At 60.2% G+C, this 11,633-nt stretch overlaps 1 protein-coding gene across 3 annotated transcripts; it reads right to left on the bottom strand.

Moving 5' to 3' along the window:
* Positions 1 to 1,118: 1,118 nt before the first annotated feature.
* Positions 1,119 to 10,582, bottom strand: LOC102432416. Of its 3 annotated transcripts, XM_023749192.1 has the most exons (7): positions 8,831 to 10,582; positions 8,174 to 8,302; positions 6,293 to 6,407; positions 4,525 to 4,598; positions 2,567 to 2,701; positions 2,099 to 2,139; positions 1,119 to 1,809 (listed from the first exon to the last, which is right to left on the bottom strand). In XM_023749192.1, the coding sequence occupies exons 3-7, from the start codon at positions 6,397 to 6,399 to the stop codon at positions 1,513 to 1,515; spliced, it is 654 nt and encodes a 217-aa protein (XP_023604960.1). In that variant the 5' UTR covers positions 6,400 to 6,407; positions 8,174 to 8,302; positions 8,831 to 10,582; the 3' UTR covers positions 1,119 to 1,512. The 3 variants fall into 3 exon arrangements, with proteins under 3 accessions (XP_023604960.1, XP_023604961.1, XP_023604962.1); XM_023749193.1 differs by lacking the exon at positions 8,831 to 10,582 and having other exon boundaries at positions 8,174 to 8,824; XM_023749194.1 differs by lacking the exons at positions 6,293 to 6,407; positions 8,174 to 8,302; positions 8,831 to 10,582 and having other exon boundaries at positions 2,567 to 2,879; positions 4,525 to 6,241.
* Between the last annotated feature and the right edge of the window lie 1,051 nt (positions 10,583 to 11,633).

Below are 11,633 nucleotides of genomic sequence, written 5' to 3'. Positions count from 1 at the left end.
CCACTCTGACCACTGGGTACACTGGCTCTTGGATCTCTAAGGAGGTGCTAATTTAGCCTCTGCCTGAGGCTACCCAGCAGGAGCTATGGAGAGATCTGCAGATTCCTCTTCTTTGTTTGGGGTTTGGAGGTGCCCAGATGAGGCCCAGCTGTGAAGCAATGCAAGCTGCTGTGGGGCCTTGGGCCTTCTTTTGGATGTCCTGGCTCTCTCTGACCCAGCTGCAGTTTGTTAGGTAATTTTAGATTGCAAAGGGCCAGGTCATTCATATGCAAAAGCCTCTGTGCACAGCTTGGGTGGGGCGGGGTCTCAGGGAATCAACAGGGTGGAGCAAACAGCTATGGCTGATCCTCAGTCCTACTCTAAGAGGCCCCGCGTCTCAGTGTCCAGGTAATCACTGCAAGCACCTGTGAGAGAAAGCCGCCCTCGAGTTCCGCCCACTGCCAGACAGTCCAGTTTCTTCCCGTATGAGTCTGGGTCCCCAGAGACTCGCCCGGAACAGGAGTCAGGGCCATCGGGAGCGTGTGTCTCTCTCCCGACTGAAAAAGACAACCACGTCCTCAGTTGCCAGCCCTTTCCACGTGCGCCTCCATACCTCTGCACTTTACTTCCGCACCTCCTCTGAGTCTCAGTGCGCTTTTCTCTTTCCTTCTAGTTGTAGAATTTCCACTCAGCCAGGCCTCCTGTGGTTCTGGATGATGTCCGTTTTGTCTTTAGGTGGATTTTTGAAGTTGTTGTGCGAGGCGGCAATTTCCGGTGTATACCTATGCCGCCATCTTGGTTTCTCTCCGCATATCAGATATTTAAATGACGATTCATAACAGTAGCAAAATTATAGTTATGAAGTAGCAACGAAAATAATTTTATGGCCCTAACCGGTTTGGCTCAGTGGATAGAGCATCGGCCTGCGGACTGAAAGGTCCCAGGTTCGATTCCGATCAAGGGCATGTACCTTGGTTGCGGGCACATCCCCAGTAGGAGGTGTGCAGGAGGCAGCTCATCGATGTTTCTCTCTCATCAATGTTTCTAACTCTCTATTCCTCTCCCTTCCTCTCTGTAAAAAATGAATAAAATATATTAAAAAAAATAAAAAATATATATTTAAAAAAATAAAAATCTTCATTCTCCCCTTTAAAAAAAATAAATAAAATGTTTAAAAAAAAAGAAAGAAAACAATTTTATGGTTGGGGGTTAGGATTAGGAAGGCAATCCTCCTTTGAGGATATGCTTTCCATGGAGTCTCCAAAGGGGGCATAAGGGATGGAGGGAGGCAGGAGAGAGTGAGACTCACCGACTGGTTGTCTCACACAGGGGCTCTGAAGGGTGGGGAGTGAACCTGGAACCCAGGTCTGAGCCCTGGACCAGAAATGGAACTTCCCACCCTTCTGTGCACAGTCTGATGCACTAACCACTGAGCTAAGCCGGCCAGGCTTGGAAAGTTTTTATTTCAGACCATCCAGTGTGGTCACCTGGTCTCCGAGGCGGTAAGGCGGCCTCGCAGGCCTCCCAAGCTCCTCAGCGGCAGCAGGTGGCCCCTTTGTGTCCACAAGATCCCTCAGGACCTTCAGGCCAGGGGGTCGGGGGGTGAAGAAGGGTCAGGCCGTGGTGACCAGCCTGGGGCCTGGCCTCGTCACCTGCCTCCGCCTCCAGCCGCGGGCCGCCTCCCGCCGGGCTCTCCGGGGTCCCAGGGAGGATCGGGGTCTCGGACGCCTCGTCCAGGCGGTCTTCAGGCAGGTGGGGGGCCCCCGTCGTGGGGACCGGAGCGTCTGCATCTGGGGTCTCAGGCGATGCCACCAAGGACACTGAGCTCTCCTGAAAAGGCAAGACGTGTCTGGAGTCAGGGGTTCAGCCCGGGGGCCCCCGCAAGAGGACAGGGGCCCGTAGACCCCACGCTCAGTGGGGCCGGGCCGGCTCTGATCTCGGCTCTGCCCTCACGGCTGGCTCCGCTGGCCTCGGTGCCTCAGTTTCCCTCCAGAGTCTAAGGCGCATCCAGGTCAGCCCTCGGCTCGTGTTCGGCTGACGCTCGGGCAGCGAGGGGCTCGCTGCAGCTGGAGTGGGTCCCCCCTCCCAGCCCGGGGCTGGCCTGGCCCGGAGCACTCACCGGGCTGTCTCTTCTGTAATGGCGTCCTGTGGAGACAGGTCCTGGGAGACAGACGGCAGGTGGTTACCGGAAGGTGCCAGGAGGTTCCTCTGAGCTGAGGCGGTTCCAGAAGCAATCACAGCCCCCCACCCCTCACCCCAGATCAGGGAGCTCCAGGAAGGGGCCACTGTGCCTCATCCCTGTTTCCTGTTTGCACAGCTTCCAGAACCTGCCAGGAGCCCAGCGTCCCGAGCTCAGGAGCCCGGGCTCTGCCCCACAGACCTGCCCACACCCTGGCCTCGGCCAGGGCTGCCACTGGGAGATGGAGCTGGCACCCGTCAATGACGCCTGAGGGACCCCCTCTCTAGCCAGGCCCGTCCCTCAGCCCCAGGCACCGGCCAGCTAAGGCCCAGCCCTGTCCTCCCTCAGGCCCCGGACCAGCCCCGGTTGTCACGGCCTCCCGTCCCCTGGCTCCAGCTCGGTGCTCACCTGCATGGGGACAGCAGCAGGCCGCCCGGCGGCCTCCATCTCCGGGTTTCCTGACGCAGAGAATGACGAGGGCCCCGACCACCGCGGCAAAGAGACAGCCCGCCATCCACCAGAACCGGTGTCGCCTCCCTGGCCCTGCGGACAGACAGCGCCTCAGCAGCCACACCCGCCGGTCCCTGCAGCCACGGACCAAGGCCCCCAGACCAGCGCTGAGCCTGGGAAGATGCTTGAGGGACATGCAAACACGAGGCTGAGGAGGTCGGCACCCCGTGTCCACGGGGCCACGGCACCGCCACTCCCTCAGTGTCATGGGCTGAGAAGTATAGAGAAGTTACGTGGAGCAAACACACGTGTGCACACATGCATGCACACACACGTACCACACATGTGTGCACGTATGCACGCACACACATCACATATGCATGCACAATACATCACATATGCATGCACACACATCACATATGCACGCACACACATCACATATGCATGCACACACATGCACACGCGAACATTATTCACCCTTAACCTGAAGGGCTTCCTGCCTTTGTAAGAACGTGAATGGCCTGGAGGCACTGGGCTCAGGGATGTCAGACGGGGAGACAGACCCTGCGGGATCTCACTCCCTGTGATGTGGACCCTGAAGACAAAACAAACTCAGAGAAAAGGGGGACAATCGAATGGCATCTCCTCTCACTGGCCCAGCACAGGGACCCCCTGGGGAGAGGCCTGGGGGCGGCCCATGCAGCCTGTCCAGCCTTCCTGGGGGGTTGGCACCCCCAGGACAGATAGCGCTGACCCCACCCCCACGCGGGCCCAGGTGCCGGGTCTCAGGTGGTTCACGGGCCACGTGCGTGTGTGAGGACGTGGTGCTCCGACGTCCACCCTGAAGGGATGTCCTGTGTCAGGCCGGGTCCCCGCTGACCGGCGGGACCCAAACCTGCCGCCATGACATTTCCCTCCGCTTTCTCCTCTTTTTTTCACAAAGTGGACATTTTTATTAATTTCTGAGAGCGAGAGGGAGAGACAGACAGAGTCATCAATGACCGGAGAGAGTCACTGATCGGCTGCCTCCTGCACGGCCCCCACGGGGGACGGAGCCCACAGCTCAGGCCTGTGTCCTGACTGGAATGGAACCGTGACCTCCGGGGTCATAGGTCGAGGCTCCGCCCCGAACCACGCCGGCCGGGCGGTCCCGTTTCCTCTAGGAGTTCTAGAGCTTCGGGTCTGAGTTCGGTCTGTGGTTCGTTGCGAGTTAATTTTCCTCCGGTCTCCCCAACAGCATCGTTTGAAACACTGTCCTTTCCACACAACGGTCTCGCCTCGAGGGCTGATGTGTTTGGAATTTCGGCCTAAGTTCACCAGCAGATGAACGACTGACAGGACGTGGCCTAGTCCACATCCGTGAGTGCGACTCAGCCGCCAGGCGCTCTCACAGGTCCCACAATAGGGAGGGTCTGGAGGACACGCTCCTGAAGGGAAGGAGCCAGACACGCAGGTCACAGGCCCACGCCCCCGTGTCTGTGACGTGTCCGGAATGGGGAGATCTGTCACCGCAAGCAAATCAGGGCCTGCTGGGGGAGGGGGGTGGGGGACGGGGGACAGGAGAGCTGCTGTTTAATGGGCGGATGTGAATGTTTCGGGGAGACACAGAGGTGGGTGCTAAGAGCCCCTGAACTGCTCACCGTAGCCCAGCCGGTGTGGCTCAGTGGTTGAGCGTGGCCCTATGAACCAGGAGGTCATGGTTCGATTCCTGGTTTTGGGTGTGATCCCCATGTGGGGCGAGCAGAAGGCAGCTGATCCATGATTCTCTCTCCTCATTGATGTTTTTCTATCTCTCTCTACCACTCCCTTCCTCTCTGAAATCAATAAAAGTATATTTAAAAAATAATAAATAAATTTTCTGACATGGTTCTCGTCTCCAGAACATACACGTTAGACACCACAGGAACCCCTCTTACCTGGGCCGGGCAGGCCGCACAGGGTGTCGGCCGTGGCGTTGCACGCCTGCAGGACGACCTTCCCCTCGGGGCACCTGGGGAGGAGACGCCACACTGTTCCTCCCTCCACGTCTCCCAGGACCCGGGCCCAGGGGCGCTGTCAGCGGCAGAAGGTGGGCTCCGGGGCGGCTCCCGCGGAGAGCTCCCTCACCTGCCGCGGGAGCACCGTGTGCCCAAGCCAAGGCCCACGAGGGCCCAGGGCACGCCCAGCCCAGCGCCCACCCCAGAACCAGCCTCTCAGAGGTCATGGCCCTCATCCCACGGGGGGAGCCACGGAGGTCCCTCCAGGGAACCTGCTCGGCCTCGTGTGCAGGCCTGGGAGCGGGGAGCGGGGGTCTGTCCTGCGTGTGAGAGCCTCGGCCCTCAGGTGTCCTTCCTGTGGTCGCAAAGTTAGGGGCTGGTCATTGTTTGTCACGTGTTCCGAGGTCACAGGGAGGCGTGTTTAGACCCAGGACCGACGCTCGCTTGCGCAGGCCGCACGTGCTCACAGCTCTCTGCCCACCTGAGGGGGGACCCGGAGGGACCTCTAGGCCACCGGCCCCTCGCCTTCCACCATCGCCGGTTCCCCAGCTCCTGTCTGAGTGCGGGCGGCTGGTTCTGAGACCCCACACTCCAGGGTCACAGCGTGAAACACCTGCAGCCCAGCCGGCGGGCTCAGTGGCTGAGCATCAACCCCCGAACCAGGAGGTCCCGGTGCGATTCCCGGTCAGGGCACAGGCCCGGGTACGGGCTCCATCCCCGGTGGGGGGCGTGCAGGAGGCGGCCGGTCCATGATTCTCTCTCATCATTGCCGTTCCTCTCTCTCCCTCTCCCTTCCTCTCTGACATCAATAAAAGTCCATTTCTTTTAAAAAGGGAGCTATTTTGCCAGGAGTTTCACCGCTGTCATGTCTCCCCGAAGGTCCCCCATCGAGGCCCACCCGGGACCTCAGGATGAACCTTCTTAGGAAATCTGTGCGTGTGACGGCGCTAAAGGGAGGCCATCGCGGAGGAGCCGGGCCTCCCGTGACCAGCGTCCTCCTGAGGGGAGCCTGTTCGCAGGGAGCAGCACAGAGACACAGACAGGAGGCGGCGCGATGGCGGACAGAGCAGAGGCCACAGCAGCTGGTCTAGGAGGAGCGCCAGGGGCGCCGCCACCCAGAGCCCAGGAGGCAGGAGGGTCCTCCCAGAGCCCGCGGGGCTAGTCCTGCCCACACCTGGGTTTCGGGCTCCCGGGCTGCGGGCCTGGAGAGAATTATTCCCGAGGTTTGTGAAGCCGCCAGGACCGGCGCCTGTGACAGAACCAGGGCCCTGCTGTGGGGACGGCCTTGCAGCTGGGACAGGGCGCCGGGCTCACGGCTCTTCCTCTGCCCGGAGCCGCCTCCTCTGGAACCGTCTATGGCTCCCACCTCCCTCCCTCCTCGGGCCTCTGCATCTCCCAAGCCCCGGCCTCCACCCCTCGGGACCCGGGCAGGATCTGTGCTTCGGCTTCTGTGCCGACTCCACGGGGGTTTTGGTGGGACGAGCAGGTCGTGGCTCTGGGTGGACGGAGCCCTGGCCCCAGGGCGGCCCCAGGTGGGAACAGCCAGGCCACTGGTTGGATTTCATCTGCAGGCACCTCCACGTGGCAGGTGCTACCAGGTCACAGAGGGGAGAACCGAGGGGCAGCGGGAGAACCCGAGGCAGACACGCCACGGGGGGGGGGGGGTTAGGGGCTGGGGGGGACCCAGGCCCGCGCCCCGAGGCCGTACCTGGTGCAGCGGTAGCAGCTCTCTGGGCAGGGCTCAGAGTCGCAGTAGAACTCCCCGGTCTTGCACTGGCACTTCCGGTTCCGTTTCGGGGTGCAGTCACTCACCATCTCCTGGTCTGCGGGGGGAGTGGAGGCTGGGTCAGGCACCAGGGCTGGGACTCCATCCCAACCATACCGGCCCCTCCGGCTGCCGAGTCACAGGCACCGAATCCACAATCTCCTTCCCTCCTCACACTGACAGACGATGAGGTGAGGACTAGACTCTATTTCCAGCATCGGGGTGTCTGTGGACGGGCCAGAGGGGGGCCCTGAAACCTGGGGTGTTTGTGGAGGGGCAGCAGGTGCCCTTGCGATGTGGGCTGGGAGGACAAAGCCAGCGCTGTCCTCAGAGATACCCCCAAATTATCCCTTTCATCGTGTTTGCCCTCTAAAGAGCAGGCCAACACCCCCAGTGTGGGGGGTGCAGGAGGCAGCTGTGAGTGACACAGCAGACAGAGAATGGGGCCGCAGAGAGCCTCTGGCCCCACCTGCTGGCGGTCATCTCGGCGGTCACCCCACAGCCCGCCCGATGGCCGCCAAGGCCGGGCCCTGAAGCCTCGCGGGGTGCACGGCTCCATCGAGGGGGCGGGCCCTCCAACCCCTTATGTCCAGCGTAGGCATTGCTGGTGAGATGGGATTAAGGTGGGGCCACAGCTCAGCCCGAGATCAAGCCAGTCACACACTAGCCTGCGGCCCTCGACCCCACTCCCGAGTCAGCGTCCGTGACTCCACCCCCGGCCACGGGTGCAGCGTGGCCCCGACCCCAGATGTTGCTTTGCCCGCCTTCTCTGCCAGTGGACATGGGAGGCTCCCAGTGAGGCCACCGCACACCGGCCGGGCTGTGACACACGGGGAGAGCGGGCCCCAGTCCAGACGGAGGCGGGTGGGCGGTGGGAAGTGGGGTAGGCCCGTGGGAACGTCACCCACTACACCCAGTGTTTCCTTTGAGGCTGGCACTGACCCCCCGTCTCCCGTCAGGCCAGGATCCCCACTGCCCTGCCCCCACGTGCGGCACCGGCTCTGGCGGACTTAGGACAGTCCACCTCTTCACTCCTCAGAGACCCTTTCTTTTTCTTTAATTATACTTTTATTGATTTTACTTATTTATTCATTTATTTATCTATTTATTTATTTGGTTAATCTTCACTCCAGAATATTTTTCTTTTTTGAATTATCTTTAAGTTTAGATCTTTGGAAAATGCTTTTTTTTTTTAAATTAAGAAAAATATATATATTCTTGCACTGGCTGGTGTGGTTCGGTGGATAGAGCATCAGCTTGCGGACTAAAGGGTCTCAGGTTCGATTCAGGTAAAGGGCACAGGCCCGGGTTGCGGGCTGGATCTCCAGTGGGGGGTGTGCAGGGAGGCCCTCCCAGACCCAGGGTCTCCCACAGCCCGCAGCTGGGACAGGTCTGGAAGGAGCCACAGGCAGCCCCGCCCAGAGCCCGCCCAGGGCCCGCAAGGACCCTGCTGCCCGGGAGTGACGCAGAGGGCAGGCTGCGTCCACACGGGTGCCAGGCCAGCTGGGTGTTCTGGGAGAAATACAATCCGCCCGGCCGGCGTGGCTCCGTGGCTGAGCGCCCATCTATGAACCTGGAGGCCACGGTTCGATTCCCGGTCAGGGCACAGGCCCGGGGTGCGGGCTCCATCCCCAGTGTGGGGCGTGCAGGAGGCGGCCGGTCCATGATTCTCTCTAATCATTGATGTTTCTATCTCTCTATCCCTCTCCCTTCCTCCCTAAAAAATCATTAAAAATATTTTTAAATAAAAAATAAATATATTTTTTTAAAATTTAAAAAAGGGGCTTTGGGGTCAAGGTTAAGACTGGAGGGGCCGGGACTCACCCTCGCGGCAGGTGGTGCACAGCAGGCAGGACCGCAGGCCGTTGGCGTGTCCCGTGTAGGTCCCTGTGTCACACGCCTCGCACTTGCTCCGGGTGTGGGGGCTGCTGCACGGCTCTTCGACATAGTGGCCTGTGCAAGAGGTCGGGGTGCGGTCAGCCCCACCAGGCACGCCCGGCGCCCCGCTGTGCGGCCTCCACGCCAGGCCCTGGGCTGGCCTCTCCGGGGAGAAAATGCCAATCCCTGTCCCTGGGCGTTAGCATTGGAGTAATCTCTGCCTGTTACCAGGTCGTGGAAATGACGTAACAATCGCTCCCCGACAGCTGTGTGGTGGGGCACCCGGGACCCCGACCCCCACCCCCACCCAGGACACACCTCTGAGGCCCCCAGGACGCGCCTCTGGTCCAGGGTCAGTCAAGGCAGCAGGACCCCAGCCCAGTGCTCCGCCTCCCGGCCCAGGGCTCGCCACCAGCTGCCCGGGTGCAGCCCAGTGTCCAGGTAGCCATGGGGGTCCCAGGGCCCAGCCCGGAAGGCCCCGAGGTGGACACGTGCTCCGCTGGCCAGCACGGTGCCTGGCCGCTTCCTCCCTGCCGCCCGACAGAGCCATGGCTCGACGTGCATTTAGTGCGGGCCCAGCGGACAGAACCCGCCCCCACTCACCTGCGGGGCAGAGCTGGCAGCAGCGCTTGGCAGACCAGTACTCGCCGGGCTCACACCTGTTGCCCGGGCTCAGGTTCGCTGTGCTCGGCTCGGACGACGGGTTGCTCGAGGGGTTCAGGGTCAGCTGCAAAGATGGGAACCTTGTTTCACCGCGTTCTCGCCCCCCATCCCTCCCACTGTCACCCCGGCAGGGTCCACAGCACGCCCCGTCCACGTGGAGCACCGCCTGGGCCGCCGCCCTGGAACGGGAGGGTCAGGGTGCGCGGCTCCGCATGTAGCAGCCTCAGGAACAAGGCAGCCAGGGGCTCCCCGAGCCGGGGGCCCAGGAACCGGGGTCCCGTGCGCATTGGCTCCACAGGCGGGGCCAGCGGCCTTCTCGTCCCATCTCTGGGGGGAGCTGTCACCACGCACAGGTTTCACACGGGAGAAGAATTCAGTCACAACATCAACATCAGCACAGACAGAACCTGGGGTGGCCAAGCCTAAACACTGGACAGTGGCCACCCATCCAGCCAGCAGCTCTAAGGAGCAGGCAGGGTGCCCGGAGGAGGGGGGTGGGCCTGACCCGGCAGAAGCAGAGGCAGGCTGAGCCCCTCAGCGGGTCGGGGCCCTGGCGACCCCCCTGCAGAGAGAGCAGGCTGGGTCGGGGGTGGCTGACAGATTGGGGGGCAGGGCGGCGACGGTGATGTGACCACATTGTTGAGGGCGTGTGACTCTGCTTGATTTCAGGAGAGAAAGCGGGGGGGGGTCCCCAGCAGCACCTGGAACCCCAGACAGCAACATCGCAGACGGAAGTCCCTCCTCCACAGTAACTGCTTTACATGGAAATTTCAGCCAACTCCCCCATCAGACAGAGATGGCCGAAGGGGGTGAACACATGAGCCGCCGCACGATGCCTGCGAGAGACTCACTCTGCGTCCAAATGCGCACAGAGGTGAGAGGTGGGGCGACAGGCCCCTGCTGGTTCGGACAGAGCACCGGCCTGTGGACTGAAGGGTCCCGGGTCCGATTCCAACTCAATCCCTGGCCCTGGTCTGGGCGCGTGCAGGAGGCAACCAATGGATGCATGTCTCTCCCCGTCTTCCCTCCCACTCCCGCTGAAAGTCGGCGGAAAATGGGCGAGGATGAACAGGCACATGGAAGCCAACGCCGCAGCCCGTTCCCTTTCGAGTGCTTTAAAAATGTCCATTTCAGCGCGGTCGTCTCACTGTAAGTCGTGCGAGGCCAGATGTGTATGCGCAAATGGAATGTTAAATTCGCCTCCCTCCAAAGCAGACACGACGAAAGGCAACGATGTTCTAAACCCCAGGACCGAGCCCCTCACACCAGGCACAGGCCCCAGGCCCACTGTCAGCCAAGGTGCAGGTTTCATGCAACTGTTCCCAGCTGAGGGCTCAGCGCCCGACACAGACAAACAGGAAGAAGCTGTGGTTTCTATCGATTTTAAAAGACTCTGGACCCTGCTCTCATGCTTTGGTGAGGAACCTCTGGGAGCCAGCTTCCTGGGGGCCGGCCGGCGAGGGGGGGGTATGGGGGACACTTTTGGGGGTGAGGGCTGCACCCACTCTCCTGGGGGGATGGTTTCACTCACCGTGAACACGTCAAAACGCCAACCTGCACACTTTTCTTTGGCCACTTGATAGAAAGATTTATTAGAACAAATTCCATGAGGAATCATATAAAAGAACCGTTTTCTGAAAGACGCTCACAGACCACCTGAGCGCAGACACGGAGGAGCCTCCGCGAAGCCAGACAAGGAAGTTACTGACCCCAGGTCGGGGCTGGAGCGGGACACACACAAGTCTATGAATAAAGAAAGTGTATGGCGCCCTGTCTGGTGTGGCTCAGTGGATAGAGCGTTGACCTGCGGACTCAAGGGTCGCGGGTTGGATTCCAGTCAAGGGCACGTGGCCGGGTTGCAGGCTCCATCCCCAGTGGGGAGTGTGCAGGAGGCAGCCAATCAATGATTCCCTTTCATCATTGATGTTTCCATCTCTCTCTCCCTCTCCCTTCCTCTCTGAAATCAAGAAAAAAATATTAAAAAAAAAAGTATGGGGATCCCGGGGTGGGTGGCGTGGAGAGGGCGTCATGGCCGGAGGAGCTGTGGCCACTGCGTGTGTCATGTTCCTGGCGACAGAATCCTGAGAAAAGGAACCTGCTCCCGGGGCTTGCCCACCGCAGAGCAGGCCCTGCACAGGCAGAGGTGCCGGCTGGTGGGAGCAGGGCGGGTGTGCGTGTGCACCTGCGAGGCGGCCGGCACTTAACTCCACACTTTAAACCTACTGGTTACTCCTCAATAAAGCTGTTACAACACCGTCCCCCAACTAAAAACAAATCAACACAGCGGGGCAAAGGGTGATAGGACACATGTAATACCTTAATCGATAAAGAAAAAAAATTATATAAAAAAAGAAAAAGGCTCTAATTGGCTTGGCTCAGTGGATAGAGCGTTGGTCTGCGGACTCAAGGGTCCCAGGTTCGATTCCGGCCAAAGGCACAGGCCCGGGTTGCAGGCTCGATCCCCAGTAGGGGGCGTGCAGGAGGCAGCTGATTGATGTTTCTCTCTCATTGATGTTTCTAACTCTATCCCTCTCCCTTCCTCTCCGTAAAAAAATCAACAAAATATGTTTTTTTAAAAAGAAAAAGAATTCATTACCATGGCCTCTCACCAGCATCGCGGCCCCGGGGATGGGGAGCATAAGGCATTTTGGGGGGCTGGCAATCTGAATGTGTCCCAGAAACCTGCTCGCTACTGCGCAATCTTGCGAGCTGATAATTAACTCCATTTGTGATAAAAAACAGG

This window comes from Myotis lucifugus, unplaced genomic scaffold (genome assembly GCF_000147115.1).
Source record: "Myotis lucifugus unplaced genomic scaffold, Myoluc2.0 scaffold_3516, whole genome shotgun sequence".
NCBI lineage: Eukaryota > Metazoa > Chordata > Mammalia > Chiroptera > Vespertilionidae > Myotis > Myotis lucifugus.
Note: the sequence above shows the minus strand (reverse complement) of the source record. Positions and strands in the feature narration are given on the sequence as shown.

Coding starts and splice junctions, on each gene's coding strand:
- LOC102432416 (XM_023749192.1), bottom strand. CDS start 6,399: ATGGTGAGTGACTGCACCCCGAAACGGAACCGGAAGTGCCAGTGCAAG. Junction 2,140..2,566: donor CTGCTGCTGTCCCCATGCAG/GTGAGCACCGAG, acceptor TCTGTCTCCCAG/GACCTGTCTCCACAGGACGC. Junction 1,810..2,098: donor ATTACAGAAGAGACAGCCCG/GTGAGTGCTCCG, acceptor TTGCCTTTTCAG/GAGAGCTCAGTGTCCTTGGT.